Source organism: Podarcis melisellensis (genome assembly GCF_964234715.1).
Source record: "Podarcis melisellensis genome assembly, chromosome: 15".
Taxonomy (NCBI): domain Eukaryota; kingdom Metazoa; phylum Chordata; class Lepidosauria; order Squamata; family Lacertidae; genus Podarcis; species Podarcis melisellensis.
The window spans coordinates 38019816-38040961 of NC_138532.1; the positions used below are offsets into that span (position 1 = coordinate 38019816).

A 21146-nucleotide genomic window follows, 5' to 3' on the forward strand; every position below is an offset into this window, starting at 1 on the left:
AGGGAATCTGGCCCTTGCGCTGCTAAGAGTGCCTGTTGCAGGGCCAAGGGGCTGCTGCTAGGCCAGGAGCATCCCAAACCCTGAGATTTCAGGGCCCCAACCTGAAACCCAGTGGCAATTCCTGGTGATGTCACGGAGGTGGGCCCTGGAGACGGAGGTTAATTGGAAGAGGGGAGCAGAGAAGGGCAGTGTCTGTGCTAACAATGTACAGCCCGTTGCTGCCGGGCTTGAGCTTGCAAGCCTCATGCACAGTCTTCTTCATATTTCTTAATTAAATTTTGCCCACCTGGAGTCTCAAGCCCTGTGTGTGCCACTTGGAAGGGACCAAGCAAAGCTGGAGACCCTGATCTGCAGCTCTGGCAACACTAGTAGAACCCTACTTTAAATGCTGGCTGGAAACAGAGGTGCTTTTTCCCAGTTTTCATCAGCTCTCAAGCACTATTTAGGCAGCCAGGCTTGATGCTGATTCGAAAGTACGTTTAGAAACAGCTCTGCCAGCATGGGGATGAAAAGGTTCAGAGGGTGGCTTTTGAGCTTAGCAGCTGGTACTGCGCAAGTGTTGACAGCCGCAAGCAAGCTGATCTGCAGGAAGCGAGCAGAAATGCGGGCCTTTTAGCGACTTGGCTTGTGGCAGATCTGACTTCTTGTAAGCTTGACTATCTGGCATAGTAAACTGTGACGGTGATGAAGCTCCCGAAGCTCTGTCCATTTCCAATGTGACCCATGTGCGTGTGCCTTCTGCAACCTGTTAACAACGCCATAATAGTGCATTGTGGTGGATTTATACTAGACTATCCAATCACGATTCTGCCTTCTAAGTTGTCCTCAAGCCTGTGGGGTGGGGGACAACCACTTGCCCTGGGCCTTGGAGGGCTACGCTGGTTGGGGCATCTTGGCAAGACTTCTGTCGTGCTAAGAACAAGCCCCTGCTCCCTGGGCCTGGATGTCCTGTGACGCTTCCCCTATGTGACTGCAGTACTGGCATTGGGAGAGGTAGGCCACAATGAAAGTGGAACCACCGCCCATCTCACAGGATACTTGTGGTTTGGAAAGCTGCAGGATTTCAGCAAGAAGCGATGGGGGCATGTACCAATTTGAAACAAAGGCTGTATATGTGCCTCAAAACTTTTGTAGGCACAAATGGGATTGAGAGGGTGATTGTGTGTAACATGCAATGATACCGTCCCAATCACAAATAATAATGAATGCATGGTAAAAAGGATGCTGAGAGTCACCCTTATATATTGCTGGGGCATTTTGTGGTATTGCTTAATTCTTTTCAAATACTGTGCCAAGGAGGATTAATCTGGATGTTCCAGATTAATTTTAAGGATCCAGACCAAAAACCCCTGATGTTGAGCAGGTAAGGGAGAAAAAGAACAGGACACCTTGGTTGTCCAAATTATTTTATTTGTGGCGGATTGTCTGGTTAATATTCTTCTCCCCAACCCCCAAATCAAACATTAGTTGTAAGTTCCCCAAAAAGGGATGGAAAACCTTTCTGGATAAATCTTTCAAAAACTTTTAAAATAAAATTTCAAGGGCATAGTATTTCTCTGGGTTCGGATGTTGACCATGTATTTTTTTTTTTCTAACCCAACATTATAGAGTAATCTTTCCTTTGGAAAAAGGAAAGGTCCAATCTTCTCCTGATGAGGCTTTTTTTTTGGCCAACAAGCTGGTGTAACAAGGGAGGGATACAGGAGAAGAAAAAGAAGAAGCTACCGCATTCACAGACAATATTTGGGTCACATCTTCCGCCGTTTTTCGTGTGCTTGGCTTCATTTATGTATATTGTCGAACTGGGCTTGCGGTTTCGTTTTGTGGGTGCTGTACATCTTCACCAAAGTAGCTGCAACATTCACTCCACGGGACGTTAGGATTAAGGCCCCCCCAGATTATGAGGGTTGCTGGTTTAGTGCTCTGGAAATAAAAATGCTGTCTCACAAAGGAACCGAAGAAGTGGACCTCGAGGAGAGACCGTTAACTCTCTCCATGCGACTGGTTTGAAAGACCTCGTTCTTTCTGCTCCTTGCCGACTCCCTTCAGATCCCCCAGTAAGGCACGAAGGTTCTTCTCTCCCTCATGTAAACATCTGGCATGATGCCGTATGGAGTCTGTACCATTTTAACGGTGTTCCTCCCATACAGCTCCCGCTCATAGTCTATGAGCTGCCTCCAGAAGCCCACATTGGGGTGGATGACCGGGCGCCTGGACTTCACCCAGTTGTAGGCCTCCAACAAGGTGACATTCTGGTATTTCATAAGGTAGGCAATGCAGAGAGTTGCCGAGCGGCTCACGCCAGCCGCGCAGTGGACCAGGGTCACACCGTGCTTCCGTGCCACGCTCTGGATCTTGTCGGCCACGCTGTCAAAGTACAAGGAGATGGGGGCGTTTGGCATGTCAGCTACAGGCACTTTGACGTACTCAAACTCGGGGAAGTTGAAATTGGGGAGCTCGATGGTGGCATTGACGATGCATGTGATCCCGCGGGCCAGGAGGAGCTGCCTGTTGGAGGCCACGCTTCCCTTACTGATGTACAGGAAGGGGGTGATTTGGGCAATGCCGCCCAGCGCCCCTTCGGAATACAGGCGAGGAGTCATTAGAGTTCGTGGCAAAGTGTAGTGCCTTCGGGAGGTCATGAGCAGGGTCCTAGGAGGTCCTCAGGCTTCCATTCCAGGTGCGCAAAACCCAGATTAAAATTCCTGTCTTGGCAAGGTGGCGGAGATCTGCTTACGTTGTTACTTCACCTGCAAAAACGCCAAGGAACAACAGCTTTACAAAAACATGTCTGTACATGCCAGAAAGCTAGGGGCTGTGAAAGGTTAAACATGGCACAGCTGCCAATGCAAGTTTTATTGTTTTATTTCTTTGGTTTCTGCCCAGCTGTTCCTGCCCAAAGGAGCCCAGTTAAATGTGGACCATGTGTGCTGCCTCTGAGCACCTTGGAAGAACAGCAGAATAAACAGTTAAATAAAATAATGCTGATTTGGGGTAGAGGTTGCCAACCGTTTCAGACCCATGGCTACATTTGCAAGCCAGAGACATTTGGCTCAATTTTGGGGTGTCCTGGTTTTTACTTTCTGAAATATAGCAACCCTATAATATATGCAAAAAACCCCAGGCCCCATAAATGAGGGCTAACAGACAAGCCTGCTTGCAAAGACCCTTGGGAAGTATAGTTTTATCGGCCTGCCTGTTGTTCACTGGACTACAACTCCCATAGTTCCTTGCTTGGGGGTGGAAAGAGCTACAACCTCTGGCCCCAGAGACTAATTTTAATGTCCTCCAGGCACCCTCAGTTTGGCTGCTTGGTTGCTGTACTGAAAATAACACCACTGCCTTTTGCCTTTTCTGCCTGGACTTTCATTATGAGGTAAGGAAGCATTTACTTTGGCGGTGAGATAACTCTAGGGTACCCCTCATGTACCATTTTGGGGGGAGCAGATCGAGATGTGATTGGGGTGGGAGCTTTGGCAGCCCTTTAGTCAACCCCCCAAACCCCAGCCTCCATTTAACATGGGAGTTGTAGACTCCAAGGCATTGTGGGAAATTTATAAATGGCAGCTGCTAGATCCAGCAGGTCTTTTTTTGGGGCGGGGGTCCCACAGCAGATGTCAAACTGTGTCAGGTGGACTGCTTGGACCCTCAGCAGCATCCTAGATGCCGACAAAAGGGAGAAGGCTATTTGCAAGGTTAAATTAATTGCGTGTGTAAAAGCTGCCAAATAAATAAGAGCAGCAAGGCATTGTGTTCCTCTGAGGTTGTCATTTTAACACGCTTGGTTTAATAATCACCTCAGGCACAAAGCGCCTCGCTAGGCCAAAAATAAACAAAAAAACCCACCCTCGTTGCAGCAAGCACTGATAAATCCACTATGGTGTGTGGTTGTGTTTGCCTGACGGTGTGGAATTTTAATTCAAACGCAACAAAAGAGTTGGCAGGGGAGCGTTTAAAGGGAGGTTTCTCCAGCTCCAGAGGCCTTTCAATAGACTCATTCAGGGGCAAGACCCCATTCTTCACTACCTCTCTTAACGAGCCGGCTTCGTTAGTGCAACATGCGCATCTTTGGCTGCCCTGACTCTGAAACTTTGATCTCATTGGCCCTCGTTTTTTTGGCAGCCATCCTCCAATATATCAAACCGCAGTGCGAAACCTCTGGCCCGCGAGCCAAATTAGGCTTTTGACGAAGCTGTTTTGGCCCTGCCATGTTTACCTGCCCTACGCCAGGTGTAATGATGCAGCTCGGCTGAAAGCGAGGTTTGCAAGCACTGTCAAGCAGCGACTCTTGCAAAAGCAGTTCCATCATGCTTTTGCAGATGCCACTGTGGCCTCTGAAAATACTACAAAGGGGCGGTTATTAGTGACTTGGGTTCAAATCCCCACAGAGCCATAAAGCTGTGCTGTGTCTCTTGGCCTTACTCTACCTTGCCAGGTTGTTGTGAGGAAAAAAAGAGGGGAGAACTACGTACACAATCCTAAACTCCCTTTAGGAAGGGCAGGATAAAATGTAATTAATAATGCCAACAGGACACCTTGAAACATATTTTTCCTCACATTCATAGTTCTTTGGAATCTCAGTGCTGGAGGAATTAAAATAAACCAAGCTGTGGCTTTAGTGTGGGAGGCTTGGCGTTTTCTGTACCGTATTTTCTATACTTTGGTTTATTAGATTTGTTTCTCTCCCCCCCTACCCCCGTATTGGGTGTGAATGGCAGTGAGGATCAGGGAGTCGGGGTGGAAATGGTAGGCTTTTGCAGCTGTGATGCTGAAAAAGCAAAAAAAGGAATAAAACCTAACTGGAAACACTTGGCTAATTAATTCACACCACAGCTTTGCACCATCCAAGCATTTTCTTTTTCAAGGTTTGCTTGCTTCCAAAAACGCAGGAGGGTGGAAAGAAACAGCTCTCTCTAGTCTGGCAGGGTAAGACTGCTGCGAAGGACAGTGGGGAGAGCTATGTTCATCTGAGTCAACTTTGAGAGAAAATTCTTCCATGCATGTGTACATCAATTGTTTTCTCTGTCTTAAAAAAATAAGAAGCGCCTGGCTATTTCAGGCCAATGTTCGTGCTGGTCATCATCATTCTGCATTATACTGCATTTACTTGCTGCTTATTTTAAAAGCCTAGCACCTTATTTGCTGAAAGAGCAGAGTAAAAACATTGAGGAACAGCCTGATCATTACAATGGATAATACAAGGTTGCTGCAGAGTTGTGATTGCTGAGCACAGGATCTGAACAAAAAGGGGCACAAACTGTGAATTGTCTTGGTCACAAAATGAACCCCCTGGATTGTTGCAAGCCCTGGCTGAGCAGGTCAGGTTGCCTTGGCCTCAGATCAAGTTGGCCTGAGTGACACGCTTACCGCCAAGGTGAGGGGAGGCAAAGCCAGAGCACCGTGCTAAGCGCTTTATTTTTAAAGTCAAATTCGAGGCTTGTGTGTGTTTATTCACAGATCAGCTTTTCCAGCCGGGAGTCAGCTTTGTTAAGAGCTTCCTTGATATTTCCCTGCCCTTTTGAAGTTTGTTCTTTCTTCCTTTTTTGAGTGGCTTTTTGCTGGTGCTTAGAGCCAAGCCACAAATTTGTCCTTAATAAATATGCGCTGGCTTCAAAGTGGGAAGACTTAAGAACCTGACTCACGCCCAAGCTAATGGCAAATATTGGCAGTGACTCGTGACCAGTGGGATCTGCAACCAAATGTTGCAGTGCGGAGTGCTTCTGTTCAGGATGCCAGCCAGTCAATTGTGCCCTTTCCTGAGCTACTCCATTTCTTCCCTCCTCCCACATCCGATTTCCTCCCCTGCAAAACAGTCAGCTGGTTCATTCTGTGCCCAGGGAACATCCTCAATTCTCGCACTGAGTTGTTTTTGCATTTTCTCTCCCTTGGGTTTATTTTACCCTAAATATTTTTACACTTCTGCAAAGCTTGGAGTTTTCCTCTTAGGCTTGAATGGTGCTAATTTGGCTACATAAGGAAACACACTTGGAGATTTGAAGTGGGAGTGAGGGCTGTATAACACAGTAGTAGAGCATCTGTCTCGCTTGCTGAAGGTTTGATTTTAAATCCACATCATCTCCAGGCAGGGCTGGGAGAGGACCCTGCCTGGAACCCTAGAAAGCTGCTGCCAGTCAGTGCAGACCAGTTGTGGCCAAACTCAGCCCTCCAGCTGTTTTGGGACTACAACTCCCATCATCCCTGACCACTGGTCCTGTTAGCTAGGGATGATGGGAGTTGTATTCCCAAAACATCTGGAGGGCCAAATTTGGCCATCACTGGTGTAGACAGTACTGAGCAAGATAAACCAATGGTATGACTCTGTAAAAGGCAGTTTCCTGTGCTCCCATGTTCTGAGTCTAAAACATATGTACAATTCTGATTTCAATGTTCCAAGTGCCTCAAGTTCATGATCTCAGTCATAGGAGCTTGGTGTGTTGTAGTGTTGAAGATTGCAAGGGACCAGCGACCCTCCAGGTTGTTGTTTTTTTACTACAACTCCCATCATCCCTGACCACTGGCCATGCTGATTAAGGCTGATGGGAGTTGGAGTCCAACACCATCTGGAGGACCACAGATTCCCCACCCCTGGAATTGTGGTTGAGAGTGTCAAACTAGGTTCAGGGATATGCAGGTCGAAATCCCCTCTCTGTCAAGAAGCTCATCGGGTGACCTTGCGCTAGGGACCACCTTGCAAGCCTGATCTACCTCACAGGGTTGTTGTGAGGGCAGCACGATGTGTTCTTGAGTTCCGTGGAGGACAGGCAAGATGCAATTGTAATATACCAAAAAATAGGAATAATTCTTACAACAAAGGTCAACCAGGAGGAGGACTGAGGGTAACAATCATGGCTTACTTAAATTATTGAATAATCTGAGAGGCCATTATGAGAACAGACTAGGTGGGCTCCAGCATGATCATTTTATGCACTTACATTTAATTGCAGTGCAAAAATCCCACCCCAGAAGGTGTATTCGAGAGTGAGTGGGCTTATGTGCTTAGCTGTTTGTTAAATATGCCGCTTGAGGCAAAGAACTGCTTCAAGAGGCCTGTGATGTCTTTGAAAATACACCCAACCGTAAAAGCCCAACTACACAAAATCCTAAAATTATCTAAAGCCCATGGAAAATGCAACATCTCATTAACTCTCTACTAAGCTCAAAGTTTAAAAGCAAGAGCATGTTTTTAAATCCTAATAATAAGAGACGGTGTTGGCCAGTTTTCAAAGGAAAGAAGTGTGTGGGGTGGGGAGAGAGTAAGGAACTGGGTGGTGTTTCTGAAAAACAGCTTCAGTTGGTTCGGTGCTATGCAAGCTCGGAATGGTGGGTGGAAGAGGAAGCTGAAGTTCTTAGGGTACAGCTCCTATCATCCCTGACCAAATGTTATGCAGATCTGGGGCAAACTGGGGTTAGGGATAGTCTATCAATATCTGGAGGGCCTCTGGATTCGCCATCACTACAGTGGTACCTCGGGTTAAGTACTTAATTCGTTCCGGAGGTCTGTACTTAACCTGAAACTGTTCTTAACCTGAAGCACCACTTTAGCTAATGGGGCCTCCCGCTGCCGCCGGAGCACGATTTCTGTTCTCAACCTGAAGCACAGTTCTTAACCTGAAGCACTATTTCTGGGTTAGCGGAGTCTGTAACCTGAAGTGCATGTAACCTGAAGCGCATGTAACCCGAGGTACCACTGTAAAACAGTGGGAAGCATCGCAGCTCTCCATTATAGTTTTGTTTTTAAAACAACCACGTTTCTAGTTCTCAGGAATATTATTTTTTTTAAAAACAGCTTCTCTCCAGAACATTTTGCTTCTAGGCTTTTCTTTCTTCCCCGTTGTTACATTTTCTGGTTCCCCTTTCCTAGCACCCCAATGTAAAATTGTCTTTGCAAGGCCCCACATAAAAGGGAAATCTATGGTTAACTGGATTTCCCAATGTTCTGTTTGTGTGTTTTATCAAAAACACAAAATATGATGATGTCACTACCTTTTTCATCCTTTCATGGAAGCCAGGTTCCACCATGAAGTTTTCTATATGTCTTGCCCCACCGAATGGCTGCTAGCCTATTCAGTCACTGCTTACTGAACTGAACATAACTTCAAATTGCTTCAAGCATCTGAAAAGCTTCCTTTGTGACATCAGCATTTAACTCAGCCAATCACCCTAAACGTGAAAGGCTGTTGGGTGGGATTAATTCAGTGCTGGATTTAGGGCACTGCAGGCGGTTCTCCCACACAGGGCCGTGAGTCAAGGGGGCACGAAATAATAATAAAACATATATTTATATGGGTACCTACTGAGAAGATCCATAAAAAGCAACTGTACCAAAAGAAATGATTGTGAAAATAAGAAAAATTGTCCCAAATTTTGTCCTCGCTTAGGGCTCCAAATTACCAAGGTCTGCTCCTGATTACTTAGAGTCCTGACTCATGACTTCTAAAAAGATGTGTATGGTAAATTAATCAAGTGTAAACTACATTGTCTTTCTTTGAAGAATATACAGATATTTCAATTGAAAAACACACAGTTCCCCTATTTAGGTACTGAAGCTCTTCTTGACACAAGGTTGGGCAAACCTTGCATTGCATGTTGGATGTTTGTAGCTAGAGTTGTAGGTTTTTAAAAAAATTAAAATTTAGGCCTTGTGCTTACAAGCTTCCAATGAGGTAGGCAGCCTGTGGTACAGCAGGCTGCAGACAGGAGGCTTCATGACAGAATGCTCCCTGGGATATTGTGTGTGTGTGTGTGTGTGTGTGTGTGTGTGTGTGTGTGTAATCTCCCTGCACATTGACAACTAACTTGCCAAGGTGAAGCCCTTCACCCTGACATGCTAGCTTTCCATAGGCAGAGAATCTTGATTTTGTTTGGTGGAATATTCAGCTCCATGGACCACCACAATTAGGTCTGAAGTGGTGTGACATACATAAAGTTGCCACCTCCCTGGATGACCTCTAAGGACTAGACCAAGTTGTATCTCTGCTCGGTAAACCAGAATCTAAAACGGATTCTAAATTGGATCCTGAGCAATTTCTCCCACCACCTGTGGGCCATTTTGACAAGTGGGCTGGGCCGCCCACCTGTCAATCATTTGATATAACCACGACAGCCAATCAGGCTTTCTGTAAGCACCAACCAGTTGTGTTGACATCATATATTTGGCATCAGATGTGGGACAGAGGAATGTGGTTTGGGGAAAACAGTCCCACAAGCCTAATCCGGCCAGAGGTTCTGACCACCATTAACCTGAATGGATGGCTCTAGTTCATCCCCAAGGCATGGCAGGTGGGTATCGATAGATATGAACTAAGGCCCAGGGCCCAGCGTCTGTATGGAAGCCTTAGAGATCTGTCGCAGGCACTGCATTCTGTGTACTGGGCCAGTCTGGATTGATGGGTCCAATTCTGCCCAAGGCAGGCCGATACATTCAAAGACTGTAGTAATAAGCCTCCAGGGTAAAAACGGTTAGAAACATAAAGCAACCCCCCTTCTGACATCATTACCCTCCTGCTGCTAAATACCAATTTAAGTGACAAGATCTGATACAGTACTGCTTGTTTCATTCCATCTCTTTTTGTCCTCCCTAATGACTCTGCAAGACATCTCCCTATTACCCCTTAATTTTTATTTTTTTATGGCAGTGTTTTTACACCAGCCTGCCTGGCAAAAAGGAACCTCAGCACTAAGCAGAGAGCTTTTTTTGGGAGGGGCAGCGTTTCCAGGGTGTACATTGCATGCCTGCATGAACTAGCATGTGATCCTCTACGGTTGCACATTGCAAGCTGGGATGGTTCTGGGCAGTGTGGCATAGTGGTTAGAGCACTGGACCAGGCCCAGGTTGATAGGCGCATAAGGGGAGCTGTGCTGGTTCAGGCCCACGGCCCGTCTAGTCCAGCATCCTGTTCTCACAGAGGGCAAGCAAGATGCCCCTATGGGAATCCTGCAAACAGGATAAGAGTGCAACAACCCTCTTTCCCCACTTGCGTTCCCAGCATATTGCAGCGGAAGGAAAACATAGCCATCAATGTTAGTTAGTAAGGTTACCAGACATCCCTGTTTCCCAGGGACAGTCCCCGGATTTACAAATCAGTCCCCTGACAAAATCCTATCGTGCCTATTGAAATTGAAAAGTGTCCCTGGATTCATTGAAAAAAATAAATCTGGTAACCTTAGTAGCCGCTTGATATAGGCTCATCTTCCATGACGCTCCATTCCCCACGCGGGCTGGGCAATATCTGGTTTTCAACATTGCAATATATCACCAGCGAAACATCGCGATACACTGATACATGTCTGAAATAAGGATAGAGCTATGTAGAGGCATTGGCTAGCTTCATGGTTTCCCCCCACATTGTGATTTTTGCATAGCACACTCATCATGATTCGCAATACAGGGCCAGGTCAAAAATTATGAAACCTATACCACCACCACCACCAATAAATAAATAAATAAAATAATTCATTAATTATACCCCGCACCATATGGACTTCAAACCTGTTTTGGACGATATGTTGCCCAGCCCTACTCCCCACTCGGCTGGTCAGCCCTTTTATTCTGCTCAGACGATCCTGATCCTCTGCTCTTTTTTTCAGAGCTAAGGGAGAAGCAGGACTTGCCTTATCTGCCTTGCTTTGTCACTGCAAAGGGAAGGGGCAAATGCCAATCTTTCCTAAGATTATGGGTTTTTGGTGTCCTACGGGGGCCCAGGCAGGGACAAAGTATCCTCTTGGATCTGGTGCAGGAGCCTGGGGCAAGCGACACTGAAGCCTGCTCTTGAACTCAGAGGCCCAACTAGAACGAGGGCAGCTGCGTCTTGGATTGCCATGGTGTGTCCAAGAAGATACGCCAGGACTTCACCTGCTGCCCGGCAGGGCACCACTCTCTTTTGGGGTTTTGTTGTTGTTTTTAAATCCCTGTGAACGTCACTCGTTTTAATTTCTTCAGAGATTAAACCTCAAAGCAGCAGTACTCGTTAAACGAGCCCTTGCAACAATCACTATATCAAAATGGATTATGTGGCTGGCTACTTCATTGAGTTGAGGGAGCCGTGTCCAGCTCAGGGAGGAAGAAATATGGGCATGGGGGCAGACCGGCTCAGTTATTATCTTGGTGTCTTGGTATTTCATCTTTTTACTAAGTCAGGTACCCCCAAACTCGGCCCTCAAGATGTTTTGGGACTACAGTTCCCATCACCCCTGACCACTGGTCCTGTTAGCTAGGGATGATAGGAGTTGTAGTCCCAAAACATCTGGAGGGCCGAGTTTGGGGATGCCTGGTCTAAATTCTCAGCATTTAAACCCCTGTTAGGTTAACAAAAAAATGATAAAAATGCTCAGAAAATGCCTGTGTGCATCGTGCATTTAAAGTTCACTGCCCCAAATCCTTGGACCTGTAGGTCACTCCTCACAGATCTACAAGTCCTAGCACCCTTAGCAAACTACAATTCCCAATATTCTTGGGCTGAAGGGGGCAGGAATGTGCTTATATATGCTGTCTGTTTATTTTTAAATGCCATTTTAATCAAAGATTATGGGCCGTTTCCACCTAAATTTAGACTTGGGGCAGATCCACTGAAATCAATGGACTCAAGCCATTTCCGAGTCCACGAGTCTGGACCCAGTCTAGTGTTTTGAACCCCAGTATGCTGGGCCAGTCAGTGTCAGAATAAATGATGCCCTTTCTGTTAGCAAGGCCAGAGGAGGAAGGCCATCACCAGCCAATTATTTTTATAGAGTGTTTTATACATGGCTGCAAATCACAGTACAGTGGCAGGGGAGCGGGGAAATGCAGCCAAGGTCCTCCCCGCTCGTGGTCGGCCAGGGCGCTTCTGCTGCTCTGTAGATAATTCTCTGCAGGCTTCATAAACTCATCTGGACAGTCACTCAGCAGAACTAACAGCAAATGAGTTCCAATTTCCCCACTGAATAGAAGCTCTCAGCCTTAAAAAAATGATTACGTTTTTTTTTAAAAAAAGGAACCACATTTACCAACAAAGCTCAAGCCCTTTAATGAGAAAAGAGCAAGGGGATTGACATTTTTTTGGGGGGGGGTATTAGTCCAATGAGAAGAGAAGACTCCCTGGAAAAGACCCTGATGTTGGGAAAGATGGAGGGCACAAGGAGAAGGGGACGACAGAGGACGAGATGGTTGGATAGTGTTTTCGAGGTTACCAGCATGAGTTTGACCAAACTGTGGGAAACAGTGGAGGACAGAGGTGCCTGGCGTTCTCTGGTCCATGGGGTCACGAAGAGTCGGACACGACTAAACGACTAAACAACAACAACAACAACAATTAGTCCAATGTTTCTACCACATGTGGACTTGGAGGATTTCTGAAGCTTCTAGTGCCTTTTCTTTACTTTTTTTTTGAAAAATAATAATTGCAAGTGGCTGGCATCATATTATAAGGGCTGTTGCCTGTTATTATATAAGGCCCGCCTGTTATTATATAAGGCCCACCTAGTCCAGCATCCTGTTCTCGCAGCAGACTACCAGATGCCACTTTTGGAAAGCCCACAAGCATTACCCGAGCACAGTAGTCATAGAATCATAGAATTGTAGAGTTGGAAGGGACCCTGAGGGTCATCTAGTCTAACCCCCTGCAACGCAGGAATCTCAATCCTTTCCCCATCGTCTTCCCTATCAGCTGGAGATGGGGGACAAGCTTGATTCAGTTTGCATTTAAAAGCAAACTGAACAAATCCACACTTTCAGGAAGAAATGTGAATTGAAACACAGTTGTCCTTTGGAATTTGCTCTTCTCTTAATTTTGCAGGGCCGTTCAACAGCCAAGTAACGTGTACAGAATTGCACATACTGGAGTGAAGTGTACGTAGACATGGCCATTATTATTGTGGCAGTTCCCAAACTTTTTCACCCATGGGCCACTTGAAAATTGTTGTTGTTGATGATGATGATGATGATGAAATTTATTACCTGCCCTTCAACAGCAGGTCCCAGGATGGTTTATGACACTTTAGAATTCACAACAGTTAAAACTGATTACAGGTGTCAAAGGCCAAGATGGTCTTATAAACCACTTAATGATTTTTCTGCCTCTTGTAGCAATTGCCATTCGCTGGTGCTAGGCGCTGTATCATTTGTCCTTGTGTTTTTATTGCTTATTTTATTTTGTATTGTACTCTATTCTTTTAGACTTCTCATTCCATAGAACTCAAATCATAATACAATAAATTATAACCTAAGAAATAAAAGAAGCACGAAGAAGACAATTGAAAAATCTATATAAACGCATAATGCGGATATGCCACGGACCGCTTGAATGACAGTCAGGGACCACAGATTGGGAACCCCCAAGTATTGGTGAAAATAACATTTAAAAATGCATTACAATTGCAAAAATATTAGGAGAAAAAGTCGCTGAAATTTTCACGAGGACTTAAACCCCTCCCTACAAACTGATTTGCAGACATGGAGAATGTGAGAGAAAACAAATTGACACATTTGTACAGCCCTAATAGCCATTGATGGTTTTATCTGCCAGGGAACTGTCCAATCTTTTTAGAAGCCATGTAAATTGGTGGCCATTTTAATGAGATCTTCACAAGTGGAGAGGTTTCACATGAGAGAGTTAGTTCCAAGTAGGCCTGAGCCTTTGACATGTCTACTGCAAAGGCTTGCTTCCTGGATGTTTTGCTAACAATCATCCATGTGTCTCTGAGCTTGGAGTGAGGCCTCCAGGTCAGAAGTGCTCAGCTTCCTGTTGGCCTTGAGGTCGACTTCTCCCTCTGTTTCCTCATTTAAACTACCAGCCCCAGCACAAATGCGAAATCCATCTTCTTCAAAACACACTTATTAATCATGCCATCTCTCTAATTACATATTAGAGGGGGGGCATTTCCCTTAGACATTCCCCAAAGTTAAAAGGCTGGCCTTGAAGAGGAAATAAAGCAGTTCCTTAAGTAAAGGAGGCCAGACGTACTAAAGGATTTTAAGCCATTTAAGCCTCCTTCCTCCTTGACTGTTGGGCAAAGAAGATAAGGGTCTGAAGGGAGCGGGTAAACTGAGCTGCCTAGGAGACTTTGCCGAGAATATGGCCAATTTTGTGTATGTATATACAATTTTTTGTTAGGGCGCTTGCAGAGGCAGCTTTCCAGATGCTGGTGTACTATAACTCCCATCATCCATGAGTTCTGGACATGCTAGCTGGGGCTGATGGGATATGGAGCCCAGTAACATTTGGAGGGCCTCAAGTTCCCTCACACCAGTTGCGTGGTCTCTCCCTTTGGGGCAGGAATGGGAAGATTGTGGCTCCACAGTTGTTGCGACTCCACTTGTCATCAGCATTCGCCTGCATGGCCATGGATGATGGGAATTGTAGTCTAGCAATATCTGGAGGGTGACAGGCTCCTCGCCTTAAAAAGAAGCAAAATTTAAAAATGCACCCCTGCATACCCTCAAACCCATCACTGCTTGTCTGCAGGCAACCCATTTTTAAAAGAACTCTTACTGCAAATGAAGATGGTTTTATTTATGATGCAGATCCCAAGGTAGAGCGAGCTGCAGATTTGTAGCAATTTTCTTCAGCAAGTGCTAGGCAGGACAAGGCTGATTATCCATGAATTTGCAATTTAAACGTAGTGCCTTTGACTTGCTCTTGTTTTTGGAGGTGTTAATGGAGTGTGCTTTAGGCTCAGTTTATGTGCCTGGGTGCCCTGGGTGTTGTGATAAGAACCAGACACCATGAGTATGCACAGATTTGCCGCCAAGGTTGGACTTTGTGAAGAGTTTTTCTGAGAAGATGAAGCCATCGAGATAGAGAAACACCCTCACAACATGAACAAGCGTGACGACACATCCCGCTTGCCAGACATCTGGAAATTAGCCCTCCCCACAAAAACTGACACCAGATCCAGAGGCACACAGAACGCTATCACCAATCAACCACACCAGACCCAAACCCAGACCCTCTCCACAGATAAATTACAGACACCATCCAGTAGCCAAACCATGGTGGCACCTCCGGATGCTGCACCCCCCTGCAATCCCTACACAGATCTGGCTGACACAGGCCACAAAACCACAGCTCGCCCCTATACACGAAGCCAAGCCAGAGCACAACTAAGTGCAGTACAGCCATCTTCTCAGAAAAACTCTTCACAAAGTTCAAGAGGTCAAGACACAAAGACTTTAGCAACTAATCCACACCTAATGACCCACCTAAGTGGTACTCAGGATATCACTCAAGAAATCACTCAAGATATCCCTCAAGTAATTAAGGAACAAAAGAAGAAAAGGCACACTAGCCTGGGAACTTCCTCTCTGCCCAGAACATTGGAGGCTATACACCACACCCCCTCAACAGTATTTATAGGAACTCAAACACTGAGATCCTGCTCTGTTCCAGTAACAAGAAGCCGAAAGCACCAGCCTGAAGATGACGAGTGAGACCTCGTCGAAACGTCGCCTAGACACCCCAACTTTTACACGGGAAGACACCCGAGGACACCAAAACCTGCATTCCTGTACCCGTGAAAATCTACGAAAGCATATATATATATATATATATATATGCTTGTAAGTACATGCCAAAGCAAAGGGATATATATATATATATATTAGCTTGTAAGTACATGCCAAAGCAATGTCCAAATGCCACTCGTGGGAGTTGCAGTCGATTATTAATAAAGGCTGGGACAAGGCAATAGAATCAGCTTTCTTTCTCCATCTAAAGCAAAGGCCTGGACTGAGTTTCTGATAAAAAGTAAAACTTGCTATATAATCAGGGTATCTAAAGGGGGGTGGGGAGCTGTAGCCCTCCAGATGTTGCTGAACTGCAACACCCATAATCCCTGGGCACTGGCCATGTTGTTTGGGGGGGTGATGGGAGTTGTAGTTCAGCAACACCTGGAGGGCCAGAAGTTCCCCACTCCTGGTATATATGGTATGATATGTACAGTATATCCTGGATTGGGTTGGTTATACAGATTGGCATCCTCCTGGACCATTGTGCCTACAGCCTTCCCAGTGTTGTTGGACGAAAACTTCAGTCATCACTGGCCTTGCTAGCCAGGGGTGCTGATGGGAGTCCAACAGGGCACCAGGTTGGGGTAAGGCTGGCCTAGACCATCTTTCATGGGAGCTGGTGCTGGTGCTAGATGGTGAAGACTGCTGCCTCACCAATAAAACTGCTAGCACATTTGCAAAGCTAAGCAGGGTCCAGTAAGGTTTCAAATTGGATGGGAGACCACGTGTTGAGATTCCTGCATTGCATGGGGTTGGACTAGATGACCCTCAGGGATCCCTTCCAGCTCTGCAATTCTACAATTATATGAATGCGGAGACTTGGAACTTGTTCTCTCTCTTGGGTGTATCTCATTTCAGGTTGTGGCCTGTTTTATCTGCCTCTTAGGAGTTAGTGGGAGGCATTCGAGAAGCTACTGAGCCACATGTTGGGAGGCATACTACTGCAGATTTGTTTTGGGAAGGCTGAAGTTCCTAGGAAGCTTAGGCAGGGTTCCTTAAGAGCAGGGGTTGGGAAACTGCAGATCCGGGAGCCTAACAAGAACCTTTTGTTTAAAAAAGGATGGTTGCTGGGAGTTCACCGACAGCTCTCTGGTAAAATGAGAATCACATACAATGAGAGCTAGGGTAAAATGAAGGTTTTCACTAAATCAGCTTTGCATCTGCCACAAGGAAATGAAAAGAGTTTTTGTTGCTCTGTTGATCCCACAGAATGAGAAAAGTGAATGTATTTTTAAAGATAAAGGTAAAGGACCCTGACAGTTAAGTCCAGTCGCGAACGACTCTGGGGTTGCGGCGCTCATCTCGCTTTACTGGCCGAGGGAGCCGACATTTGTCCACAGACAGTTTTTCCGGGTCATGTGGCCAGCATGACTAAGCCGCTTCTGGCGAAACCAGAGCAGCACACGGAAATGCCGTTTACCTTCCCACCAGAGCGGTATCTGTTTATCTACTTGCACTTTGACGTGCTTTTGAACTGCTAAGTTGGCAGGAGCTGAGACTGAGCAACGGGAGCTCACCCCGTTGCAGGGATTCGAACCGCCGACCTTCCAATAGGCAAGCCCTAGGCTCAGTGGTTTAGACCAGCAACAAACAAAATCCCAAACCACTGGACCACAGTCTTTAAAATACTGAGATCTAGCTGCTTAGAACACTAATTTAGCCTTAACTATTCAATGTACTAGAGTGATGGTTTCCTAGAAGCATATGTTTTACTTTGAACATTTGTATGCCACTGGTTAGCTAGAAACTCTCAATTAGGAATCACTTAAGGTTGGAAAGACTAGATACCTTTATTTTAAAAAAGTTACGTTCATTGCTACCTCAGAGAAATTGACATGCAATATTCAAGAGGCTAAGGGTGACACTGATCTTTCCAATTTCACCTCTGTCTGGGGGTTATTTATTAAATATATGTCACACGGGTGGCAAATCTCTTTGAAATATGATTTTATTTGGCGGCATCTATAAACAGGCAAGAATGTTTTCTCATTTCCTATTTCCCCCAGTGTACAACGTAAGTTGTGTTTTTATACCGCGTTTATAATTTTATAATGGTAACCATTTTATTCACTCCTGGTATGTTATTTTTCTTATGACTCTATTATCAAAAGCTACATGTGTTGAATCGATAAAGTTTTGCTGTTAATGTTTGCTTTTCTCTTTGTATGTATTATCTGGGTTTTTCCCCTGGAAGTTGCCAGACTATGACTCCCATCACCCTTCCGACCATGGAACATGGTCTTGTGGGTATAAAACAAAGATATCCACTGAGCTGGGGGACCAAACCTTCCACACCTAAGAAGATGCTTAGGAGTAGGGTTGCCATATTTCAAAAAGTGAAAATCTAGACACAAAAGTTGGGGTTTTTTGCCCAGAGCTGTTGAGCTTTTATTGGGAAATCTCCCCCCCCCCCAAAAAAAGGTTTCTGTTTGTGATGAAAATCGCCAAAAACTACATTACCGGCTACCATACACCCAGATTTTCCTAGACATTTCAGCGATTTCCCAGGCGCTGTTTACAAGGACTGAATACTAGCTATGTCCAGGAAATTATGGACATGTGTCAACCCTGCTTAGGAGCTACACAATTATTTGCTTAACAGTCCAGCACCACACAACACCACTTAGCTCAGTTGGCTAGACTGCAGGGGTCAGCAAACTTTTTCAGCAGGGGGCCGGTCCACTGTCCCTCAGAACTTGTGGGGGGCCGGACTATATTTTGGAAAAAAAAAAATGAACGAATTCCTATGCCCCATAAATAACCTAGAGATGCATTTTAAATAAAAGGACACATTTTACTCATGTAAAAACACACTGATTCCCAGACCATCCAGATTGAGAAGGCGATTGGGCCGGATCTGGCCCCCGGGCCTTAGTTTGCCTACCCATGGGCTAAACTAGTGTGGTGCTGATAACACCAAGGTTGCGGGTTCGATCCTTGCATTGCAAGGGGTTCCATAATCCTATGTGCAAAGTTAATACATTTCCCCTGCACCTCTGATGAGTTGCCTGGTCTTAAACAGGTACAGAGCGTGGGGGGGGACCTGCATTCCTTTGCATGTGATTGGACTACATCTCCCATCAACCCCAGCCAGCATGGCCGATGTTCAGGGATTGTGGGAGTTGTAGGCCATCAATATTGACCTGCTATTCAAACCTCTGACTGGCATACACACCATACATTTAAAGCACACGTCTCTCCCCAAAGAATCCTGGGAACTATAGTTTGTTAAGGATGCTGGGATTTGTAGTGCCGCAGGGGTAAACTACAATTCCCAGGATTATTTGGGGGAAGCAACATACTTTAAATTTATGGTGTGTAGTATTTGCACCTCCCACCTCCATATAAACAAACGATTAGAGAGTGGAGTGCATCAAAAGCCAACAGCTCCTGGAACAAAGAAACTCTCAGGGTTGTACGTTGGCCAAGAACTCCCCCTATTCCTCCCTGTTGGCTGGGGCTGATGGGAGTTCAGCAATATCTGTAGGGCCACAGGCTCCCCATCCCTAGTATGAGCCAATAGAGTGTTTTGTGTTTATTACGTTTACGTTTGTGTTTATTGCTTTAAATGTAGAGAGTGGATGTGACTCCAACCTCAGGGGATGCCTCTATGCCTCACTTTCCCCTTCTGTAAAACGGGAATATTTATCTCCACCTCCAGAGGGTGGCTGTGAAGGAGAACCACATTGTTTTGGTTTTAAAACAGCTCCTTCAACAAAATAATACATTGTGTATTAAAAAAAGGGGGGAGGTGTTTGTGTGTGATGGGATCTCTACCCAACATTAAAAAGCTGGCCAGCACAATGTGGCATGATCAAAACAAAACAAAAACCCTCCTTTGGAAAGTTCTGAATGAGCAGCGCATAATGAAAAGGATCTGTAACCGTTAAATCAATAATTAACAACAGATCATTCTGACCAGCTGTCCTCTGCAAAAACGTCGGAGGGATTTTTGCAGGAGCAGAGGAGGGAAAGCAAGCCTCGAAGATGCCTGTTTTTTAAAAAGAACAGGGCAATTTGTTGTTGTTGTTTTAGTTTTCTCCTCCTTTTCCACCAGAGAGGATGAAACTAGATATCTGGCCAATTCTTCGCTTGCTTCCCCCCCTCCCACAACAACTACACAATACCAAGAACGAACGCAACACTCTCCAATATCACTAGCACCAGGTAGGAGACTTAGAGGCACCATACCAAAATACGCTCGAAGAAACCTCTTGGCAAATAGGCTGGGACCTTCTCTAGGGAAGCGGCAGAGAATCAGAGATAGAGCATCTGCCTCGCATGCAGAAAGTCTCAGGTTCCATCCTCAGCGCCTTCAGGTAGGGCTAGGAGAAACCCTTTGCCCTGGGGGGGGGTCTGCTGCTGCCAGCCAGTGTCGACATGCTGAGCTAGGTGCACCAGCGCTCTGACTCTGTGTAAAGCAGCTTTCTATAGCCTGCTCTTGAAACAGATTGCCGTAGATGGAATATCCAGCAGTTTAAATGAACAGAAAAGTACGTCCAGCGTGTCCCTCCCCATTCCCGACTCAGCATCAGTGTAGATGTTCTTTGGGAGTAAATAGCCACAAGTGCGATCTTGGAGCATAAACGCCCATGCACCTACCACTCTTGCACTTGAGAAGCCTAGCTCATCGTGCCCCAAATCCCCAAGTCATCTCTCTCTCTCTCTGGATCCCGTTTCACGATTCGCTCCCCGAACCGGCAGCCCCCAGACTCAGTGGGTGGCCGGCGTTTTCCTCCCAAGCGCATCACTTCTGGAAAAGCGTTCCCCAAAAGCACCTTGCAAACCTGCCTAGAGTTGGCAAGATGAGTTGCTTTCTCCCTCTTTGCCTTTGTTTCTCTGTCCTCTCTCCTCACCTTTAGGAGAAGCAACGCTTTCAAGCTACCTTCTCCTGCACCTGTCCACCATCCAAGGGCTTAAGCTTTGGGGCAGCTTACCTGGTCCGCAGAAGCTTCGCAAGCCGAAAGGTATCCCTCCTGTCTGCTCTCACCAGAACAGCTGAGAAGCAGGCTGGCTCAGCCTTGCTTATGAATGGGAGGATGGGGCTCTGGTCTTTGCGCTTACTGTGCGCTGGGGAATGTGGGGAGGGGCGGAGCCTAGCTGCTGACAGCTGATCTCCAAGCTCCGCCTTCCCAGCTGTATGTGTGTGTGTGTGTCTGTGGTGCACAGGGTTACTAAGAGACGGCTAAACCAGGCAGACAGCAAGAGCCTATAATAAGCAAGATGAGTCAAAGCTTCTCCGGCTGTTTTTCTGTCCTTTTAAAAAAAAAATTAAAGGCACCGGCCTGTGAAATAGGGAAGGCTCTTTTTAAAAAACGTGACCTGGGCCCTTAAGGGGGCTTTATTTGAGACAATTTCTTAAGCCCCAGCACATGTTTTGCAATGTGCCCACCCCCTCTGTTCCGCCAGCCCGAAGGCCCTTTCGACCTTTCAGTGGAGGCGAATAAATAAATGAATGAAAATCAATGAATTGCCCTGGGCCTGGGACAAATGAAGCCGTGATGAAGCAGGGCTTGGAGGAGGAGGGGCATCTGTGGCCCTTCAGATCAGCCAATAACAGGCCAATGGTCAGAGACGAGGGGAGTTGTAGTCCGTCAGTATCTGGGCTGGGACAACAGGTCTCCCACTCGTTTAATAAAAGAATGAAGTGGTTGGTGGATTTTCC

The 21146-nt window shown here is 46.0% G+C and overlaps 1 protein-coding gene and 1 long non-coding RNA gene across 4 annotated transcripts in view; one reads left to right on the forward strand and one right to left on the reverse strand.

The window, feature by feature from the left end:
- Window positions 1-1393: 1393 nt before the first annotated feature.
- Window positions 1394-20574, reverse strand: DUSP14 (dual specificity phosphatase 14). 3 transcript variants are annotated; one of them, XM_081890726.1, is made up of 2 exons: window positions 20419-20574; window positions 1394-2750 (listed from the first exon to the last, which is right to left on the reverse strand). In XM_081890726.1, the coding sequence occupies exon 2, from the start codon at window positions 2640-2642 to the stop codon at window positions 2046-2048; it is 597 nt and encodes a 198-aa protein (XP_081746852.1). In that variant the 5' UTR covers window positions 2643-2750; window positions 20419-20574; the 3' UTR covers window positions 1394-2045. The 3 variants fall into 3 exon arrangements, with proteins under 3 accessions (XP_081746852.1, XP_081746853.1, XP_081746854.1); XM_081890727.1 differs by lacking the exon at window positions 20419-20574 and adding an exon at window positions 7984-8130; XM_081890728.1 differs by lacking the exon at window positions 20419-20574 and adding an exon at window positions 3431-4364.
- Window positions 2757-21146, forward strand: part of LOC309358042 — a 50323-nt gene continuing 31933 nt past the window's right edge. Inside the window, exon 1 of the long non-coding RNA XR_014163301.1 lies at window positions 2757-3376. This is a non-coding gene — a long non-coding RNA (uncharacterized lncRNA). The remainder of the gene's footprint in view (window positions 3377-21146) is intronic.

Excerpts from the sequence above, each read along its gene's own strand:
- DUSP14 (XM_081890726.1), bottom strand. The coding sequence starts at position 2,642 with ATGACCTCCCGAAGGCACTACACTTTGCCACGAACTCTAATGACTCCT.